This window comes from Cydia amplana, chromosome 6 (genome assembly GCF_948474715.1).
Source record: "Cydia amplana chromosome 6, ilCydAmpl1.1, whole genome shotgun sequence".
Classification (NCBI taxonomy): domain Eukaryota; kingdom Metazoa; phylum Arthropoda; class Insecta; order Lepidoptera; family Tortricidae; genus Cydia; species Cydia amplana.
The window spans coordinates 15939082-15957682 of NC_086074.1; the positions used below are offsets into that span (position 1 = coordinate 15939082).

An 18601-nucleotide genomic window follows, 5' to 3' on the forward strand; every position below is an offset into this window, starting at 1 on the left:
TTGGTTTGAACGAGATCTAGTAAGTAGTTTTTTTTTATACGTCATAAATCGCCTAAATACGGAACCCTTCATGGGCGAGTCCGACTCGCACTTGGCCGCTTTTTTTACATTTATATGTGACCACAGCATATACTGCTTTGCATAAATAATTCATGTCAATAAATAAGCGTGATATACAATGCTATATGCGCATAAATTGATAAAGATAATTATTTATATTTATCGCTATTCGTATTTCAGAGAATTGAATGTTCATGAATTAAATTTTGGTAAAATCTCATCTAAAAGTACCTACTAAAACTTTATATTTTCGAAGTTAGCATCCCGATTGGCTTTCAACAATATTAATTCATTCGTTCACTTCCATTCACTCAATCGTCTGTGGTTAAAAGCTTAAATGAGCATTCCAGGGCTTAGTGTTAAGTCGTCGACATGATAGCGAGCGATTTGTAATTACCGCTCATGATTGCCGCTAATCGGACCGATTTGATGGATTTTGTAGGGCCTATTTCGGCGAGCGAATTAGAGTGATTAAATTAAATGAAAACGGAGAAATGTGTAAAATAAACTTCTTATCATAACTTTATTGTTTATATGCTAAAGAAGTTTTTACATGACAAATAGGTACAAAACCTAACCTAACCTTACTTTGTTTATCATTGCAGATATTTCTTATGTACATTTTAGGTGAATGATGTTGATTTAAAATGCTAATTTGACCAGCAAATGGACAAATTAACCTAGCAATAAATGTTGGTTTTATCATTAGTACATAAAGCTTACGTATTATAATTAGGCAGCTCTCAAAAAAGTCATTGACGTCATTGAAAATGCAGTTTTAATATGTTACTCAAACCAGAATAGGCCTCCAAAACCGTCGCGTTGTAAGTAATAAAATCGTAGTTAATTTAACCGACGCGCACTTGACGTGATGAGCTCCGTGGCGAACAAATATTTACTCACTATTAGCCACTTCACTGAGCTAAAACGATTTAACTAAGTCGTAAACGACAATCATTTTAATAGATTCATGACGAACGATTAGACTAAAGGTTTTTACATTTAATATGTCATGAGCATGAGAGATAATTTAAAAGTATATTTAACAAAGACGATTTAGAGGTTAACCCAAACATTATAATACCTAATACCAATCAAAAGTCGTTTACAACTGAAATATGAAGCTAAAATTAACTCCAAGAAACTTTTCTCCGACATTTATAAGTACAACTACAACAACTATTCTGAGCAAGGATAAGATTTAAGCGTATTTGATAGTTAGATACAAGTATCTATCAGTGGTCAAGACCACTGACCATTTTACGTAATTATTGACACAAAGATCACAGTTTATTGAAAAATGAGAAAAATATTTAATCATTAATCTTATTAATCGTAATAGTCGTCATTACACCGTGAGCATGAAGTTCAAGCTCAGAAGCGACATTAGGCAAAATATAGAATAAAATAACAATTTCGTTACTTGAAATGGTGTGTTATTAATGTTATTATTCAGGGTTGAATTGATTGGAATCCTTAATTGGTACAAATTATTTGACTGGTGATGTCCATTTCGATTAGGATTACGGTTACCTAATTGTAAAGATTGGGCACAATTGGTAGCAGCTAAAATAAGTGCATAACGCCTGCTGAAAATGTTTCGTCTATTAACATTTCTATTTCGGGCTAGAAACTCCCGCTATCAATCGCGGAAACCTTCAAAGTTGGTTATTTACGATGACACTGCTTTAATTACATCACATAATATAGCTTATTTGTAAATCCGCTTCTTAAATGATAAGTTAAAGGGATGACAAACTAATACATTTTAGATATGAATTTTATTCATGTAGCTCGTTCTTAGTACATCGCTACCATTAGAAAACACTAAATCTATCAAGTAAACCGAATATTTGATAAAAAAAAGAATTTAATATGTTGTCATAATTGTCTATCAAGTACTTTTATTTGGATAGATTGTAAATCAGTTTTTTGTACTATTTCTGATTTTCCGAGTGCCCCACTAGAAAATTATTGTCTTTTAAATTGTTCCTTACACAACAAAATGGTATATAGCTTATTGAAAAGTACAGATAAGTAGATGATATTAAGTAGATGTTTTTTTTTTAAAGATGTGTCCCGCCGAGTTTGTTGCCGGTCCCATATTGGGATACCCTCCTCCAATTGAGGGGGGATTTAAATCTTCTCGGGGCAGAGGTGTAGGGTTGGAGACGGTCTACCTAGCTTTATTTGACGTTCATAAGCGCATTGTAATTATGACTACTTGAATAAACTGTCTTTTATCTATCTTTATCTTTACAACTATCCCGGCGACACTTCCACATGTATTTCAGGTAAATTCGCTAACGGGTTAAGGAGTAAAAGTAAACCTCTCACGTTAAATATTGACAGAAGCACAGTTCATTGGAGAGCGTACGTTAGTCCGCTCACGGGAGCACGTTAAATTATCCTTTGCCGATTTCTTTGCATTTCCACTGGCAAGTTGAGTTGAGATCAAAGTGCTAGTTAAGATTAGCTACGGAACTTAAGAAAATTGCGTATAATGAATGTAGAATAAAATATCATAAGTTATATATGAATGTAAAATTTTGACATTCAGACTTTTAGTCACGAATTATATTCTTAGTCAAATTTTTATAGACTTGAAATTAGTTTATAACAAACAAACAAGGCAAAATAACAGCCGTAGAGATTTGACATTTTGAAATTTGGTAGCACTATTCAATGTAGCTTTAATAAGCATTAAGCTAACTTTTAACGTGTATTAATAAATAAAGTTTCTATAGTATCCCAATTTTTGTTCAACAGGTTTTCGACTGCCGACAAGTAACAACCACAAGTGGGATGTTCGAAGCACTGTGCAACCACATCAAGTACAGCACCAACAAGGGCAACATTAGGTTCGTTTTTATTCCGTTAATTTATAATAAGATACGCGTCGTCAATATTTGAAAGAACTTTCTATATTGGTTTGTTCTATCAAATCATTTCGTTTTGCATAACTAAAAATGTCGCAATCGTACTTTAACACGTTCACTGCGAAACAGGTCATTTTGACCCTGTACTGGACTTTCGCCTGGTGCGGCGTCCGAAATACGTAACATCCCCTTGGTGCGAAGGCGATAATGTTGTGATATTTTGATTGTTTTATATAGTCAAGTATACATCTATATTTGTCATTTAACATTCTATCTGACAGAATATAAATTAATTAACAGGTCACGTATGACCTGTGCGCACCAGATTAAAACTTTTGCTATTCAGTGCGGAACAGGACCTATATGACCTATTGTGTACGGCCTTGTATAGCACTGCAGGTAAGGGCAGTGTGCATTAGTGTTGTTACCCTACTGTCAATACACGCGTTTATTTCTTATTGTGCATAAAAATGAATGCATCTAGAAGAAAGCGGTCAGAAAGAATGTTAGACAAAATATTTGAATTAAATATATCAAATACAGAAATGTATAATAGGTACACAGCAAACAATGATTATCTGTAAAGTGTACAAAAAGGTGAAGAAAGTTTTTACGTTCTGGAATTTTAAAAAAATATGTTTGGACTGTTTTAATGATACACATTAAAATTAGTAAGAATTGCCTTAAAATATATAGTAAACAATAATAATAAAAATTATTCGATATATTTGCTCTTACATATCTTTCCCATCACTATTGAATCATCAACAGTTTTACCTGAGCCCGTCCTGGCTGTGCGTTACAAGGCAATTTTGACCTGTTAATTAATTCTTCTATAAAAGCTCAACCAACAGTCATCAACTTCGGCGAAGGCAATATAAGGTAGATTAGTTATTAGACTAAACATTATCATAATTAAATTAAATATATATATATATATATATATATATATATATATACATATATATATATATATATGTATATATATATATATATTTAGTAAAGATATTTTAGGTAAAATATAAACCCCTCCATACAGGGTGTAATTGACTTGTACCGCACAGCGAGAATGTTCAATACAGGACTCTAATGGGTTGTAACGCACTGAGAGCGAGTTCACAAAATGCAGCTTCGCATTGAACGTGTTAAAAGCAACACATGCGGATAGCGAGCCGCATTTCGGTAGTAGTAGGAAAATTACCTCAACATTACTTTTCCTTTCCACTTCTAAACACCAGACGTCTCTAGACATGACTAATGTTTAGGTTGTTTTGATTTTAACTTAATTTTTGTGCTCTGGTATTTCTGAATTCTCATCAAAGTGCTAATTAGTATGAATTAACTACCACATAGCTAAAATGTGAACATATTATATGGAAACCACATCACACCTGTTACGTTAGCGACTTGAATAAGCTCCCAGGTTTACTCACCAGGAAAAAACTAGGTACATATTTGCTTTATTTTGTCGATGGTTTAGCTTCCCCAGACCACTTTAATAGACTTGTTATGACAAAAGGGATTTCCAAGTTTCGCTACACCTGTGCGTCATTTCTGTACTAATGCAGTCAATAGGGGCCTCAGGAAATCTACATAGAAAATACGATCAGTATATGTGAATTATCTCCCTTTACTATACTGCCACACTATTACAGCTAATGGCATATTACAAATGACAATATATGCAGATGCTAATTACATTGTTAATATTCAAATTAATGGTTTCATAGATATGCAGTGTATATAGGTACATTGTATACTATGAATAGTATATTTGCTCAATTCCCAGTTCAGTATTTCATGAAAATGTCGATGAGATAAATGCAAAGAGAATTTCAGCTCGAGCAAAATAAAAGTATAAACTACAGTACCTACGTGTCGATTTGATTAAAATTCAACTGAATACGCTCGCTTTATAGTTTTTCTTTATCTCGATTCACGTATAAGTACTTTATTTTATATTACCACAAATATGCTCTTTTGAGTTACTTTACGACTGATTTCACAAAATCATATCGCTTGGAATTAAAATTTATAATACAGGGTGCCATTTGAGTCGTGATCAGTAATATGTTTTTCTAACTCCATAAACAACGAGCAATTTAATGCCCCTACTCTTACTAAAATCAGACAACATTTTTTTTTTTTGTTTAAATTTGTCATTTATTTTACTTTTGTAAGTGGATTTAGGATATTACAACGGCTTATTAAGATATTTAAATTAGTAAATTGAATCGCCTCTTTGAATCGGAACTGTCATTGACATCAATTTTGTCATTTGTCCCAGTTAGAAATAAAATTTACTTAATTTTTCATTTGAAATATCTTACAAAGCTGTTTAAATACCACATTGCCACTTGTTAAAGTAAATAAATGACAAAAAAAAATCTTGTCTGATTTTAGTAAGAGTAGGGGCATTAAATTGCTCGTTGTTTATGGAGTTACAAAAACATATTACTGATCACGACTCAAATGGCACCCTGTATAATGTGTCAATTGCCGTTGAAGTATTCTATACCCGTATATATTCCCAGGTCCGCCATTACGGTGTTCCCTCAGCGCACGGACGGGCAACACGACTACAGAATATGGAACAGCCAGCTGATCAGCTACGCGGGCTACAAGCAGCCAGACGGCACCGTGCTGGGCGACCCGATGCACTGCGAATTCACTGAGGTGAGTTTATAGCACTTATAAAAGTATATTGGCTCTGTCTTTCTCGACACTGAGGTAGTTTTCGTCTCCGATTTGACTTTTGTAGGATTAAGTTAACATATATTTAAGAGAATGTGTTTTTTTTTTTCATGTGTTAAACCTAATATTCTCTTAAGTACCTATAGGTGTTTAAGTATTAATATTGATTTAATCAAATCATTAATAAAAACAATACAAAGTCCACTGAATGTTTAAAAAAACAGTATATTATATTAGTTATTGAATCTTGTAGTAAATGATAAAAATAGTACAAATGCATATTAGTTCTAATGCCATGCATAAAACTAACCATAGTAGCATATCCAGTCTGGAACAATTGTTAAGCCTGCAACAAAAAAGGTCGACACAATAATACATCGCATCCTCTAACACCCAAAAGCAATTAATCGGGACAAGCGCTTTAATTGCTTCGGCAAAAAATATCGATTTTAAAATTGAAACATTTTTAAGACTACAATTTAAATTAGTAAACGTTTATTGAAATATTTTTAGCATTGTATTTTTACGCGAATTAATTATAAATTGTTCTTGTGCATTTCGATCAGGTAGTCGCTAAAACTGTTACTATTTTTAGTCACCTAATTCAGTACTTACTGAATCGATACTAATACTCGATACATAAGTAAATATTGACACATAAAATATTAGGTAATCTCGGTATAACCTAACTTACAAAATAATACAGCAAAGGTTCTTTCGCCAACTACTTAGCAACCGTTCAATAGGTAATGTCTAAGTTGGTAATGTGTAAATAAGTATATGTCACACGCCTAAAATCCCTACGCAACATCAACATTATGACGAGTTAACCGCATGCTGTCAGTTTTGCATGCAAAAGTTGTGTTTTAATTGACGTAAAACTATTCATTCATCATTTAAAGGGGCTTACCTAAATGAATTGACGTAATGCGTTATTGCACGAAGGACTGACGAATTTAAAGGAAGTTATTCTGTACATCCCCAAGTGGAGTTGTAAAGGGCGAAGGACAATATTGGCATATACCACTACATGTACTAGTATGTAGCAGCTACTTTGGCGAGTATAGAGTACCTACTTAACTATAAAGTTATGCTAGTCACATGAGACAGTATTTACATCCATATGGTAATAGCACCCGCGTGCGCGCGCCCGCTCCGTGCACCCGCGGCAACTAGCGGATGCCACATAATATATTATTATATTATTATATATACGGCGAGCGCCGGTTTAAAAAAGTTTCATTTGTAAAGCTTTATAAATACACTAGCGACCCGCCCCGGCTTCGCACGGGTTAACAAATTATACATAAACCTTCCTCTTGAATCACTCTATCTATTCAAAACCGCATCAAAATCCGTTGCGTAGTTTTAAAATCTAAGCATACATACAGACAGACAGACAGGGAAGCGACTTTGTTTTATACTATGTAGTAATAGTGATGCATGACGTTAACATACTTATTTTCTTAACCTCTTATTCCAGTAATGTCAACATAGACGCCGCCTAACCGAGTTCAACAAGTCGTTAAACATGAATGTCATATCATACGAACCACGTTTTATATTCCCGATACGTTAATATCTCCAAAGAAAACATAGCTACTCGATTTATGTCAACATTATTATAGAGCAAATAGAAAACATATAATCCTGATTCGGGCCTAGAGGCATACATTTATAATCAGCCATAAAGCTTTGGCTGATTTTTTTCGCATTAAGGCATAAAACATGGACAGTAATAAAAGAAATGAGAATAATGAATGACGAAAGTGTACTAAATATCTCTCAGCTTTCTTACCCAGTGAAAATTGTATAACTATTGAATCATAAGGTTTTAACCAAATGAATGTAAATATTATATTTGTATGTTTACGATATACCGTATACTGAGTACCGTAAAACATTTCAAAATTAATAATTTAAACAATGTAATTGATTTATTTTTTTCATCCACATTCATATTCATATAAAGTGAAGTGACGTACACGTACACAGTATTTTTTGATTAACGTACACATATCATAAGTATGTACCTAATAAAATTCTCGCTTTAATTTCCATTACTTTATGAGTTCAAAGTATTTTATGAATATAATTATGACTTTACACAGGTACTTATATGATTATTGAATAAAATTAATTAAATGACAACTACCCCATAAAAATAAAGACTATATGTAGATAACTCTGTACATAAGAACAGCACAGCATAAAGGAAATAATATTTCCTAAAGCTTCTTGTAGTAATTCCCGCACTGAAATAATATACAAATAAGGTAAATACATATATAATAATTATTTATGACCTTTCAGATTTTTTTTTTTTGCCGAGTTGTGTATGTTATTATTTTTTTGCACGCAATTTATAAGGAAATAATAACATTTGATTATAGATTTATACACACTGCATTTGTTAGACGCATGAAGACTTTATAGGAAAAGGATTCAATAAATCTTCAAGCTTTGTTTACAAAATTTTGTGGATAAATATTCATATTAGTATCCCCGTGTGTGCACAAACATGATACGTCCTATCGAAATCTCACTATCTAGATAATGGCTAGCCATTATTTGCGGTATAAATAAATCACTCCATGTTTGACGTATTCCAATTTACCTGCTTTCCTTTTACAATCATCCGCCCTCACTAAAATAATAACCGCAAAACTATTTTAAAATACCTATTCTGTATAGGTATTCCTTTTTAGGGTTCCGTAGCCAAATGGCAAAAAACGGAACCCTTATAGATTCGTCATATCTGTCTGTCTGTCTGTCTGTCCGTCTGTCCGTCTGTCCGTCTGTCTGTCCGTCCGTATGTCACAGCCACTTTTCTCCGAAACTATAAGAACTATACTGTTGAAACTTGGTAAGTAGATGTATTCTGTGAACCGCATTAAGATTTTCACACAAAAATAGAAAAAAAACAATAAATTTTTGGGGTTCCCCATACTTCGAACTGAAACTCAAAAATTTTTTTTTCATCAAACCCATACGTGTGGGGTATCTATGGATAGGTCTTCAAAAATGATATTGAGGTTTCTAATATCATTTTTTTCTAAACTGAATAGTTTGCGCGAGAGACACTTCCAAAGTGGTAAAATGTGTGTCCCCCCCCCCCCCTGTAACTTCTAAAATAAGAGAATGATAAAACTAAAAAAAATATATGATGTACATTACCATGTAAACTTCCACCGAAAATTGGTTTGAACGAGATCTAGTAAGTAGTTTTTTTTTTATACGTCATAAATCGCCTAAATACGGAACCCTTCATGGGCGAGTCCGACTCGCACTTGGCCGCTTTTTTTAACTGTGTCAGTAAAATGCACTTCACTAGCAAACTTCAAGCAAAAGTTAATATGTTTAGCGAAAATGACAAAAGACGTCAGCTTTGTTAAACGACTAACTTAAACAACCTATTAGTGGCCAGAAAACGTGGCCGGGCTTTGGCATACCATCTCATTTTAAAGTTGCTAATTAAACCCTTAGGGCTTCATTAACCGCTTCCCGGTCTCCTTTAGCAGACTATAACCACCCGGATTTCCCAGGAATAATATGCAATATTAACTTTAAACAATTGTTACAGCTTTGCCTGAAACTGGGCTGGAAGCCACCTAGGACCGCTTGGGATATTTTGCCCTTAGTACTGTCCGCCAATGGGAAAGACCCTGACTATTTCGAAATCCCTAGAGAACTCATCATGGAGATTCACATGACCCATCCGACGTAAGTATATTTTGTATTCTAGTTATGAATAAGTGGGCGCATTGAAGGTCAAATACGTGCAGAAAATATGAGTAACATGATTGTTGCTCAGTTCTCTACATATTAAACATCCTATCCTATTTAATATAAATATATTAAAACGAAAATATCTTGTCTGAAATATTACCTAGGTACCTATACTACTTATATTGCAGACATGTAGTTTTCAGTACTACTGTAGGTACCCTCAGATTTATGAAAGCCAATAATTCCCTCTCTGTGAAAAAAGATCGGATAAACTCGAAAACTCTATGGGAATACCTATGGGAGTAACATGATTGTTGCTCAGTTCTCTACATATTAAAAATCCTATCCTATTTAATATAAATATATTAAAACGAAAATATCTTGTCTGAAATATTACCTAGGTACTTATATTGCAGACATTTCAGTACTACTGTAGATACCCTCAGATTTATGAAAGCCAATAATTCCCTCTCTGTGAAAAAAGATAGGATAAACTCGAAAACTCTATGGGAACACCTATGAAGTGCGTATTGGCAAAATAGAAAACAAATTTTCTTCTAAATCGCAATAAGGTCTATTTCGATGCCTCCGTGGAAATAAAATGCCGGATTTGCATACACGATGTACGATTTACGACAGCAAACTATGTATTACACGGCTACTCACGAGCAACACGTCGCCCTATCGCCTTCCATCACAGATTTATGCCAACATAAAAAGTCGGGGAATGCATATTGTGCCTCACGAGTAAAGGCCTGCAAATAGGCGAAAAGAGCGGCTTGCCCATACAGAGCAGATTGCTTATCGTAAAACTGTGGTCCAGTGATCTCCAATCTACGTTTATGGCCTATAAATCTGTGCTCATTCAATAATCTATTGCTTTGATAATAATGTTATCGGGTGTTAATGCAAGTATAAATTGCGTGATATCTCATAATTGAGTGCTAGGCTGTAAGTGAAAAGAGGCACATATTTTCGAGGTTAACAAGGTTATCTTCTTGAACATTTGGCATAGCCGTTATGGTTATTTGAGTTTCATGACGGTGGTGAGTAACTGAGTAGTGATTAATTCAATTTCTCTTTGTGATTAAATGTCGATAGATTTTTTGATCGCCTTCGGTTTTAATTAAGAGTTTCAAGAGAATTTATCACCCGATCTACTTATTACGTAGGTAACCTGCTTTAAGCGATTAAATTTAATACGATTTCCCTTAGGCATATTCTAAGCCGTTTTCTCGCCTTTCACACGGAAATCGTTCCAAATGCCTTATTTTCCCTTCAGAATCTTAATAAACGCGTTTTACAATACGGCAGAAATACTCTTATTGCACATTTTAGAACTAAAGGACAGAAAATATAACGTACGAGTGCTTACCTAAATGATATGTATACCTACATAGAGAAAGGTATCTTACCTAAGTAAACAACAGCAGTCGTGTTGCTGATGCTGATTACCGATCTCTCCTAGACAATCATACTCGTACATAATAGGTATTTCCTTTATATATTTGTAGGAAATTATAGCTAAGTAGGTAGATATACAAACAAATTACACCCTTCTGACACTAACTTCAATAATTCAGAGTGACAGACTTTTGTGGATTAGGCCGTTTGTGCGGAACTACATCCTAAAAGTCCTAATGTCAAAATGCAACAATCTAACCACCAAATGCACTAATGAAATGTAATTGGCGCAGGTACGAATGGTTCGAAGAGCTAAATCTGCGCTGGTATGCGCTGCCCGCGGTATCGGGCATGCGTTTTGACTGCGGTGGCATCGAGTTCACCGCGAATGCTTTCAACGGCTGGTACATGAGCACGGAGATCGGTTGCAGGAACTTTTGTGATGTTAACCGGCTTAATATGCTTGAGGTAATTTTCAGACTAACTATGTATTGGCTGTGTACGGAAAAACATCCAGCTATGGGTCTCATTAGTTATGTGACAGTTGCTTGATGCCAGATAGAAATGAAGATTTGTAACCCGAAAGGTCTCGTTTTGCAAAATCGGGCGCAACCGCTTTTAAATCCCGCTCCATGTCACTTCGCACATATCCGCATACAATACAGGTAAAATAGTCGTCACTCTTCACTAAAGAAATATACATATAAACACGATGTCTATATTATATCTTTAGACCGTTTTAAGTTAGGTAGGTAACGGAATAATAAAAGTAAAAAGAAGTTTGTAGGCGTAGCAAAAGGTTAACTTATAATGCCTACATAAAAAGAGATAATATATAAATAGAATTATGAGACTGGGGATTAAGTCTCTGTCTATTCTACGTCCGTGTCTTTGATTATGGATGTTTGAGACATTTTTAATAATGAATCTTCTATGTTGTCGATCATAGAACCTTCATATTATGTCACAGGTAAATAAATATCCATCTATTTTCCTATTATTCGGAAAACGATATAATCGTTAACAGGAATCACGTTGGGATAAGCAACAGACGTGACCGGACCCTTGCAGTAATAAAATCACATAAACGGGCGTGAGATTCTTAGCTTGTAAGGAACCGTGACTACGTTCCCAACACGTTTTGAAATACGTGAAACTTTGATCTCATTGTTGAAGTTTATTTACCTAAAGTTTAAGTTAATTTTATATACCTTTTATTCCCATGCACAATAGTTTTTTACACGCAAAACTTCACCTTCACCTGCTTTACTTACAATAGGGAGCAGCAGTGAATATTGTTAATAGCATACTCGTTTTCCGAACTTGGAAAACTTAGGGAAAATTAAAACAAAGCAAAGTTAAGTAAAGTTTTTATTTTACCTGTAGTATTTAATAAATAGATTTAGAAAACGGGGGTGCCTATTTCACCAATTTGACAATTGCTACCTGTGACACTGATAAAATTTCTGGGTCGCTAAGCGAAGGGACCAGTAATATACCTAAGATGAATTGTTAATTTCATGTGATCAGTGTGGTGAAACAGGGCCAGGTAGCCCAACTAATCTTGCGGTTTCAAAAGCTCCTGAGTTTGAGCCCCGCCTACTACTCTAATGAGTTTCTCAGAACTTATGTTCAAAATATTATTTCATATTTAACAATCTCCATTCGGTAAAGGAAAACATCTCGAGAAAACTTAATTGCATACACTCCAGGCCAAAAGTATAGAAACAAGCTTAAACAAGCAAACATGTATGACAATAATAAAACTGTAATTTTAATGCTATGGATTTTTAAGCTACTCTTTGACAATTAGAAAACAAAATGGCAAAAATGATAATTGAATATTTTTCAAGTAAACAACTCAAACTCTGGTTACGATAATTGCCAGTTCAACATTTTGTAGATTTGTGCGGAAAGAGTCTTAAAATGAATGGAATCCAATACATTTTACGACACTTCTCTTTCCGCACAGACTCTAGGTATATTTCTTGAACTGGGGTGTATATTTTGAACATGGGGCTTGAAATTAAAGCCGTTATTGTAAGAGATATGCGTTTCGAGTAGCAGTGGGAGTGGGACTGTTATATGTTGGATATTATTTCAAATTAAAAAAAAAGTTTTAGAGGAATGCTATAAAATTTGGACAACCTAAGCCATTATTTCGCTAATATGCATTAATCCAAAGCGCAATAAAAATGTAATAATAGTTATTTTCGATACAAGTGCGAAAAAGAGGAAATCCGAAACGAGTGGCGATAAATTAAAACACGACCGAAGGGAGTGTTTTAAATCGACACGAGTTGCGAATTACCTATTCGCACGTGTATCGAACAACGTTTCACACTACATATGGCACTTTAAAGTTTGGACATACGCACGAAAAGTGCTATTTTACGCACTAGTGCGGAAAAGTAGCCCCATATGTACCGTAAACGTATTTTTTTCTATCAGATAGTGGCCCATAAAATGGGTTGTGACACCAGAACGCCAGTGACCTTGTGGAAAGACAAGGCTCTAGTGGAAGTGAACGTGGCCGTGTTACACAGCTTCCAGCAGCAGAATGCCACCATCGTCGACCACCACACCGCTTCCGAGAGCTTTATCAAGCATCTAGACAATGAAAATCGGCTACGGTAAGAAATTTAGGATCTAAGTATAGTATGTATTTGAATTCGTTTCGTTAGTAACAACTTCGCATGATGAGTAGGTACTTCCTTACAAGGTTATACGGGTCTAACGCGTCGAATGATGGTCCCTATGACAGTTAATTTTTATATGAAGAAGCTGTCACGTAAAATGTTTGTAGACATTTTTTGGACGTTTGGCACAATAATTTATTCAGAAATGTAACATTTAAGTATTTAAAACACGGTAAAGACATATTACATCAACTATTTTTTTAAATTAAGCTCCACTAAAAGAGGATCGAAGGAACTGTCAGGAGCTACCTCCTGCACACTGACGGTATTAGAGTCAGACCGAGAAAAGTCTGCAGCGATTTTGATTGCCCACGCAATACAAATGTCATTTTAAACGTCAAACTTCTATGAATTTATGACGTGTAAATACCTAACACTTGCACTGCGTGGGCTATCAAAATCGCTGCAGACTTTTCTTGGTCTAACTCTAAGTAATTTGGCAAAATTTCGTAGAGTTCAAGGCAAATTGTTGACTAACGCAAAGTCAATTGTTAATTATGTTCAACATTATAACGATGACGCGAGAATGCTTGAGAAATACGTTACATTCACCACTTAATTTTTTCTTCACAATCCGGAATCTAACTATCCGTATTTCCGTCTATTATGCAGGCCTCAAAATGGCCTCGCCAGTAAAAACAGAAGAATCCGCAGTTTCACTTAATTCCAGCCATCGCACTGTTTTAAAACCATAAACCTGTCATTACGGTTGTTCTTGCAGTCTTGAGAGCAGAGCCTGTTGTAAACAAAATAACATTATGCACATGTTCACGAACTGCCATGTAAACAATGTCGTGTGATCGTTTTGGTTAACTATTGAGAATTATATTTGGATCCGGCTCCCATGAAACAATTAATAGTTTTATAGGTATAATTCACACCTTATTCGGTTTTTTTACCTACTGGCCGTGAAATGTGCTAATTAATGTGAACAAATTTTAAAAGTTATAAATCATTGTGCAACTTAAAAAATGGAACCGATCAAAGAATACGAAAATTTCAATAGTAAATATGATGAATTATGGTATTACAAAAAATAATGCTTTTTGAAAGGTACTTTTCTAATCTATTGAGTGATATTTTTTAGATCTCCATACAAATATAACATGTAGCACCTAAAAAATGACACCCCGTATATCATGAATATGTTTGCTGCAGATCGGGCTGTCCAGCGGATTGGATATGGATCGTTCCGCCAATGTCGTCATCCATCACACCGGTATTTCATCAGGAGATGGCGCTATATTATCTCAGGCCTTCCTACGAATATCAGGTCTGTCTCTGGTTATTTTACTAACCTTTTATCCCTATATAGTTACTTTATACGAACGATATATATATGAGCTTTTGCAATCAGCAATAAACGTTAATCAATTCCAAACATTATACCATACCATACTTTAGTTGAAAACGCCAACCTCTCCACTATCTTGTTTGATTAAGAAACAAAAGCTTGCCAATATTTCTCCTATTAACCCCTGTCTGCGTAAATTAGGAACCAGCGTGGAAGACCCATCAATGGCAGAAGTCAAAGCCAATCACCGGTAAAAGGCCAATAAACAGAAAGTTCCACTTTAAGCAGATAGCTCGAGCTGTCAAATTTACATCCAAACTGTTCGGTCGGGCGCTTTCGAAGAGGATTAAGGCGACGGTTTTGTATGCGACTGAGACTGGCAAATCTGAGCAATACGCCAAGGAGTTAGGAGTCATATTTGGACATGCCTTCAACGCCCAGGTACTTTGTTAGTTTGCTAACTAGATAGAGTAATAGTGAAACATCGCAGTAGCTAACTTCAGGGCTTGTTTTGTTTTAGGTCCATTGCATGGCAGAGTATGATATAACCTCAATAGAGCACGAGGCGCTTTTGTTGGTTGTTACATCCACTTTTGGAAATGGCGATCCCCCAGAAAACGGTGTGGTAAGTAACATTTTTAACATCAAAGCAGCGTGTTGTCTCCATTTGAGTTTTGATTTACATTATATGTACATATATTTTACTTCTAGGCTTTCGGAGAACATCTTTGCGAGATATTGTATGCAGATCAAGTTGAAGAAGCCGGGTAAGAATCAACACAGCATAAGTTTTAATTTATTAAAAATTAAAAACCTAATATTAGTATTGTCGTAGAAGAAAATAATATCATTTTGACATATTTTAGGGCTCAAAACATGCCGACACCTAAGTCCTTTATTAAAGCTAACAGCCAAATGGAAATGCAAAAATTTACGGTGGGGAATCCTAAACAGTTAAATCGATTGGAATCACTTAAAGGTAAGATACAGATGACTACTATTACAAATTCAAATTTTAAGTAACATCGTACATATCCTTAAACAAAAACTTCACCCTTGTTTTAGGAAGCGCCACTGACACAGTGTCCATTGATAGTTTTGGGCCACTCAGCAATGTTCGTTTTGCTGTGTTCGCCCTGGGTTCCAGCGCATACCCCAATTTCTGCAATTTTGGAAAATATGTGGACAAACTGCTGGGTGACCTCGGCGGCGAGAGAATCCACGACGTGGCCACTGGTGACGAGATGTGTGGACAAGATCAGGCGTTTAGGAAATGGGCTTCCAGTGTGTTTAATGTTAGTAATTTTGTCTAGAATGTATCCATAAATAAAGCCGTAATTATTTAAACAGATAACTTAATTTACATTTTACTCATTTGTAGGTTGCTTGTGAAACATTCTGCTTGGACGATGACGAAACACTACAAGAAGCAAAGAGAGCACTAGGAACGGTAGCACTGAGTGAACAAACTGTTCGATTTACACATCCAGAAAACAAAGCCCCAACTTTGACAGTTGCGCTTCAATCGACTCTCAATAGACAACTAGTGACGTGCGTTGTTAGGGCGAATAAAGATTTGGGCGATGAATCGGCTGAAAGATCTACTATCTTCATTGACATGGAACCAAAGGTGAGTGAGGTCGTATTTAACAACATTATTACAGATGTTAATGTCACGTGTAATTTGTCAGTTGTTAGCTTTATAACAATCAATTATTTCTTTCAGGATGAAATCAAGTATGACCCTGGAGATCACGTTGGTATAATTGCTTGCAATCGTAAAGAACCGGTGGATAGTTTGTTAGCTCGTATAAAAGACATTGAAGACTACGACGAAGCTTTGCAGCTGCAGCTTATGAAGGAAACGCATACATCAGCTGGTAAGACAACTCACACAAATTAACAGAATTTACAATAACAAATAATTAAACTATTATTCTGTATATTTTAACTAAGTACTATTATTGTGTGTATATTTCTAGGACCGGTAAAATCTTGGGAGCCACATGAAAGATTGCCAATAGTGAGTGTGCGAGAGCTATTCACACGCTTTTTAGACATCACTACTCCTCCAACCACGATACTTTTGCAGTATTTGGCGACGACCTGTGAAAATGAGGAGGAGAGAACACAGCTCAATTTATTAGCCACTGTAAGTGTATTAATCTTATGATATGAGATTATTTGCTTGATCGATGTCACTTGATCTTTAACTGATTTTTTTGTGCTTATTTTGTCTAGGATCCTGGAGCATATGAAGATTGGCGGCACTTCCACTTCCCTACATTGGCTGAAGTATTAGAACAGTTTCCTTCAGCTAGACCAAGCGCATCATTATTGGCTGCCCTGTTGTCACCTCTGCAACCGAGATTTTATTCCATATCGTCTTCACCTATCGCGCATCCCAAACGATTACATCTTACAGTTGCTGTCGTTACATACAGAACTCAAGGTAACAAATTCCATCAATCCGATGAATAAGAATTAGACTTTTGATATTTTACAAAAGCATTTATTAATTATATTTGTTGACAGAGGGAGAAGGCCCTATTCACTACGGCGTTTGCTCCAACTATCTTATGGACCGGAAGCCCGGTGACGAAGTATACTTGTTTATTAGAAGGTATTATTTATCTTAAATCCCAGTTATTTTCATTAAACTCTAGGCTCAATAAAGATATTAACCAAATATTTCTTTTCAGCGCGCCAAACTTCCATCTTCCCGATGACTTATCAGTTCCATTAATCCTCATCGGGCCCGGCACTGGCATTGCACCTTTCCGAGGTTTCTGGCACCATCGAAGAGCACTCCTTAACTCTCGCAATCGCAGTAACATTGGCCCTGTTTGGCTTTTCTTTGGATGTAGAACGAGGACTATGGATCTGTATCGAGAAGAAAAGGAACAAGCTTTGAGAGACAATGTCCTAACCAAAGTGTTCCTTGCTTTATCCAGGGAAAAGAAAATTCCAAAGGTATTCCAATACCCGAAACACTATTGAACGTTAAATAAAATGTAAAAAAATAGTTTATTACTAAATGTGTTTTTTTATTGTAGATGTATGTTCAAGAGCTAGCTGAAAAAGAAGGACAGGAAATTCACGATTTACTAATAAACCGGGGAGCGCACTTTTACGTGTGCGGCGACTGCAAAATGGCCGAGGACGTCAATCAAAAGCTCAAAGGAATAATAATGAAGTACAGCAACATGACTAAAGATCAAGTGCAAAGCTTCATGTTTAAGTTAAAGGTTGGTACATTTCTGTGACCAAACATTTAATATCCTTCAAATTTATGGCATTCCTTAAGTTGATTTGAAATAATATTTAAACACTAATTTAATATCAATAAGGGAGACAATGATTCGATGTCGAAATATCGTTTTAAATAATACTGAGGGGTTACCGCGAAAACCGAAATTCGCAAATTGCAGGGATCTTTCCCTTTTACTCCAATAAAGGCGTAATTAGTGTGACAGAGAAAAATGCCCGCAATTTGCGAACTTCGAATTTTGCGGTTACAAGTGAGTTACAACCGGACTTGCGGTTACTACTGGACTACAGTCCAGAACTGTGAAATTCGTCGCGTTGGTGACGACAATACATTAACGATTTGAGACATGTTTTTTTTATTTATAACGATATAATCTAACTTATACTTTCTAAGGAGGAGAACCGCTACCACGAAGACATCTTCGGCATCACGCTCCGTACCGCCGAGGTTCACAGCGCGTCGCGGGAGTCGGCACGGCGCAACCGAGTTGCCGCGCAGCCCTGACGCCGGTCCTCGCGCTTTAGGCCTAACTCGCTCATTTAGCAAGTACGCCCTACAACTAACACCAACT

The 18601-nt window shown here is 35.6% G+C and overlaps 1 protein-coding gene across 2 annotated transcripts in view; it reads left to right on the forward strand.

Moving 5' to 3' along the window:
* Positions 1-18601, forward strand: part of LOC134648923 (nitric oxide synthase-like protein) — a 107734-nt gene extending 89133 nt beyond the window's left edge. For both annotated transcript variants that reach the window (XM_063503545.1, XM_063503544.1), the window contains 19 exons: positions 2830-2921; positions 5474-5615; positions 9217-9356; positions 11060-11234; positions 13218-13399; positions 14624-14738; positions 14961-15200; positions 15280-15384; positions 15471-15526; positions 15626-15738; positions 15825-16054; positions 16141-16389; positions 16486-16639; positions 16742-16911; positions 17001-17211; positions 17295-17382; positions 17462-17732; positions 17816-18007; positions 18424-18601. In XM_063503545.1, the coding sequence (XP_063359615.1) occupies positions 2830-2921; positions 5474-5615; positions 9217-9356; positions 11060-11234; positions 13218-13399; positions 14624-14738; positions 14961-15200; positions 15280-15384; positions 15471-15526; positions 15626-15738; positions 15825-16054; positions 16141-16389; positions 16486-16639; positions 16742-16911; positions 17001-17211; positions 17295-17382; positions 17462-17732; positions 17816-18007; positions 18424-18534 (3036 nt within the window). In that variant the 3' untranslated portion in view covers positions 18535-18601. The remainder of the gene's footprint in view (positions 1-2829; positions 2922-5473; positions 5616-9216; positions 9357-11059; positions 11235-13217; positions 13400-14623; positions 14739-14960; positions 15201-15279; positions 15385-15470; positions 15527-15625; positions 15739-15824; positions 16055-16140; positions 16390-16485; positions 16640-16741; positions 16912-17000; positions 17212-17294; positions 17383-17461; positions 17733-17815; positions 18008-18423) is intronic.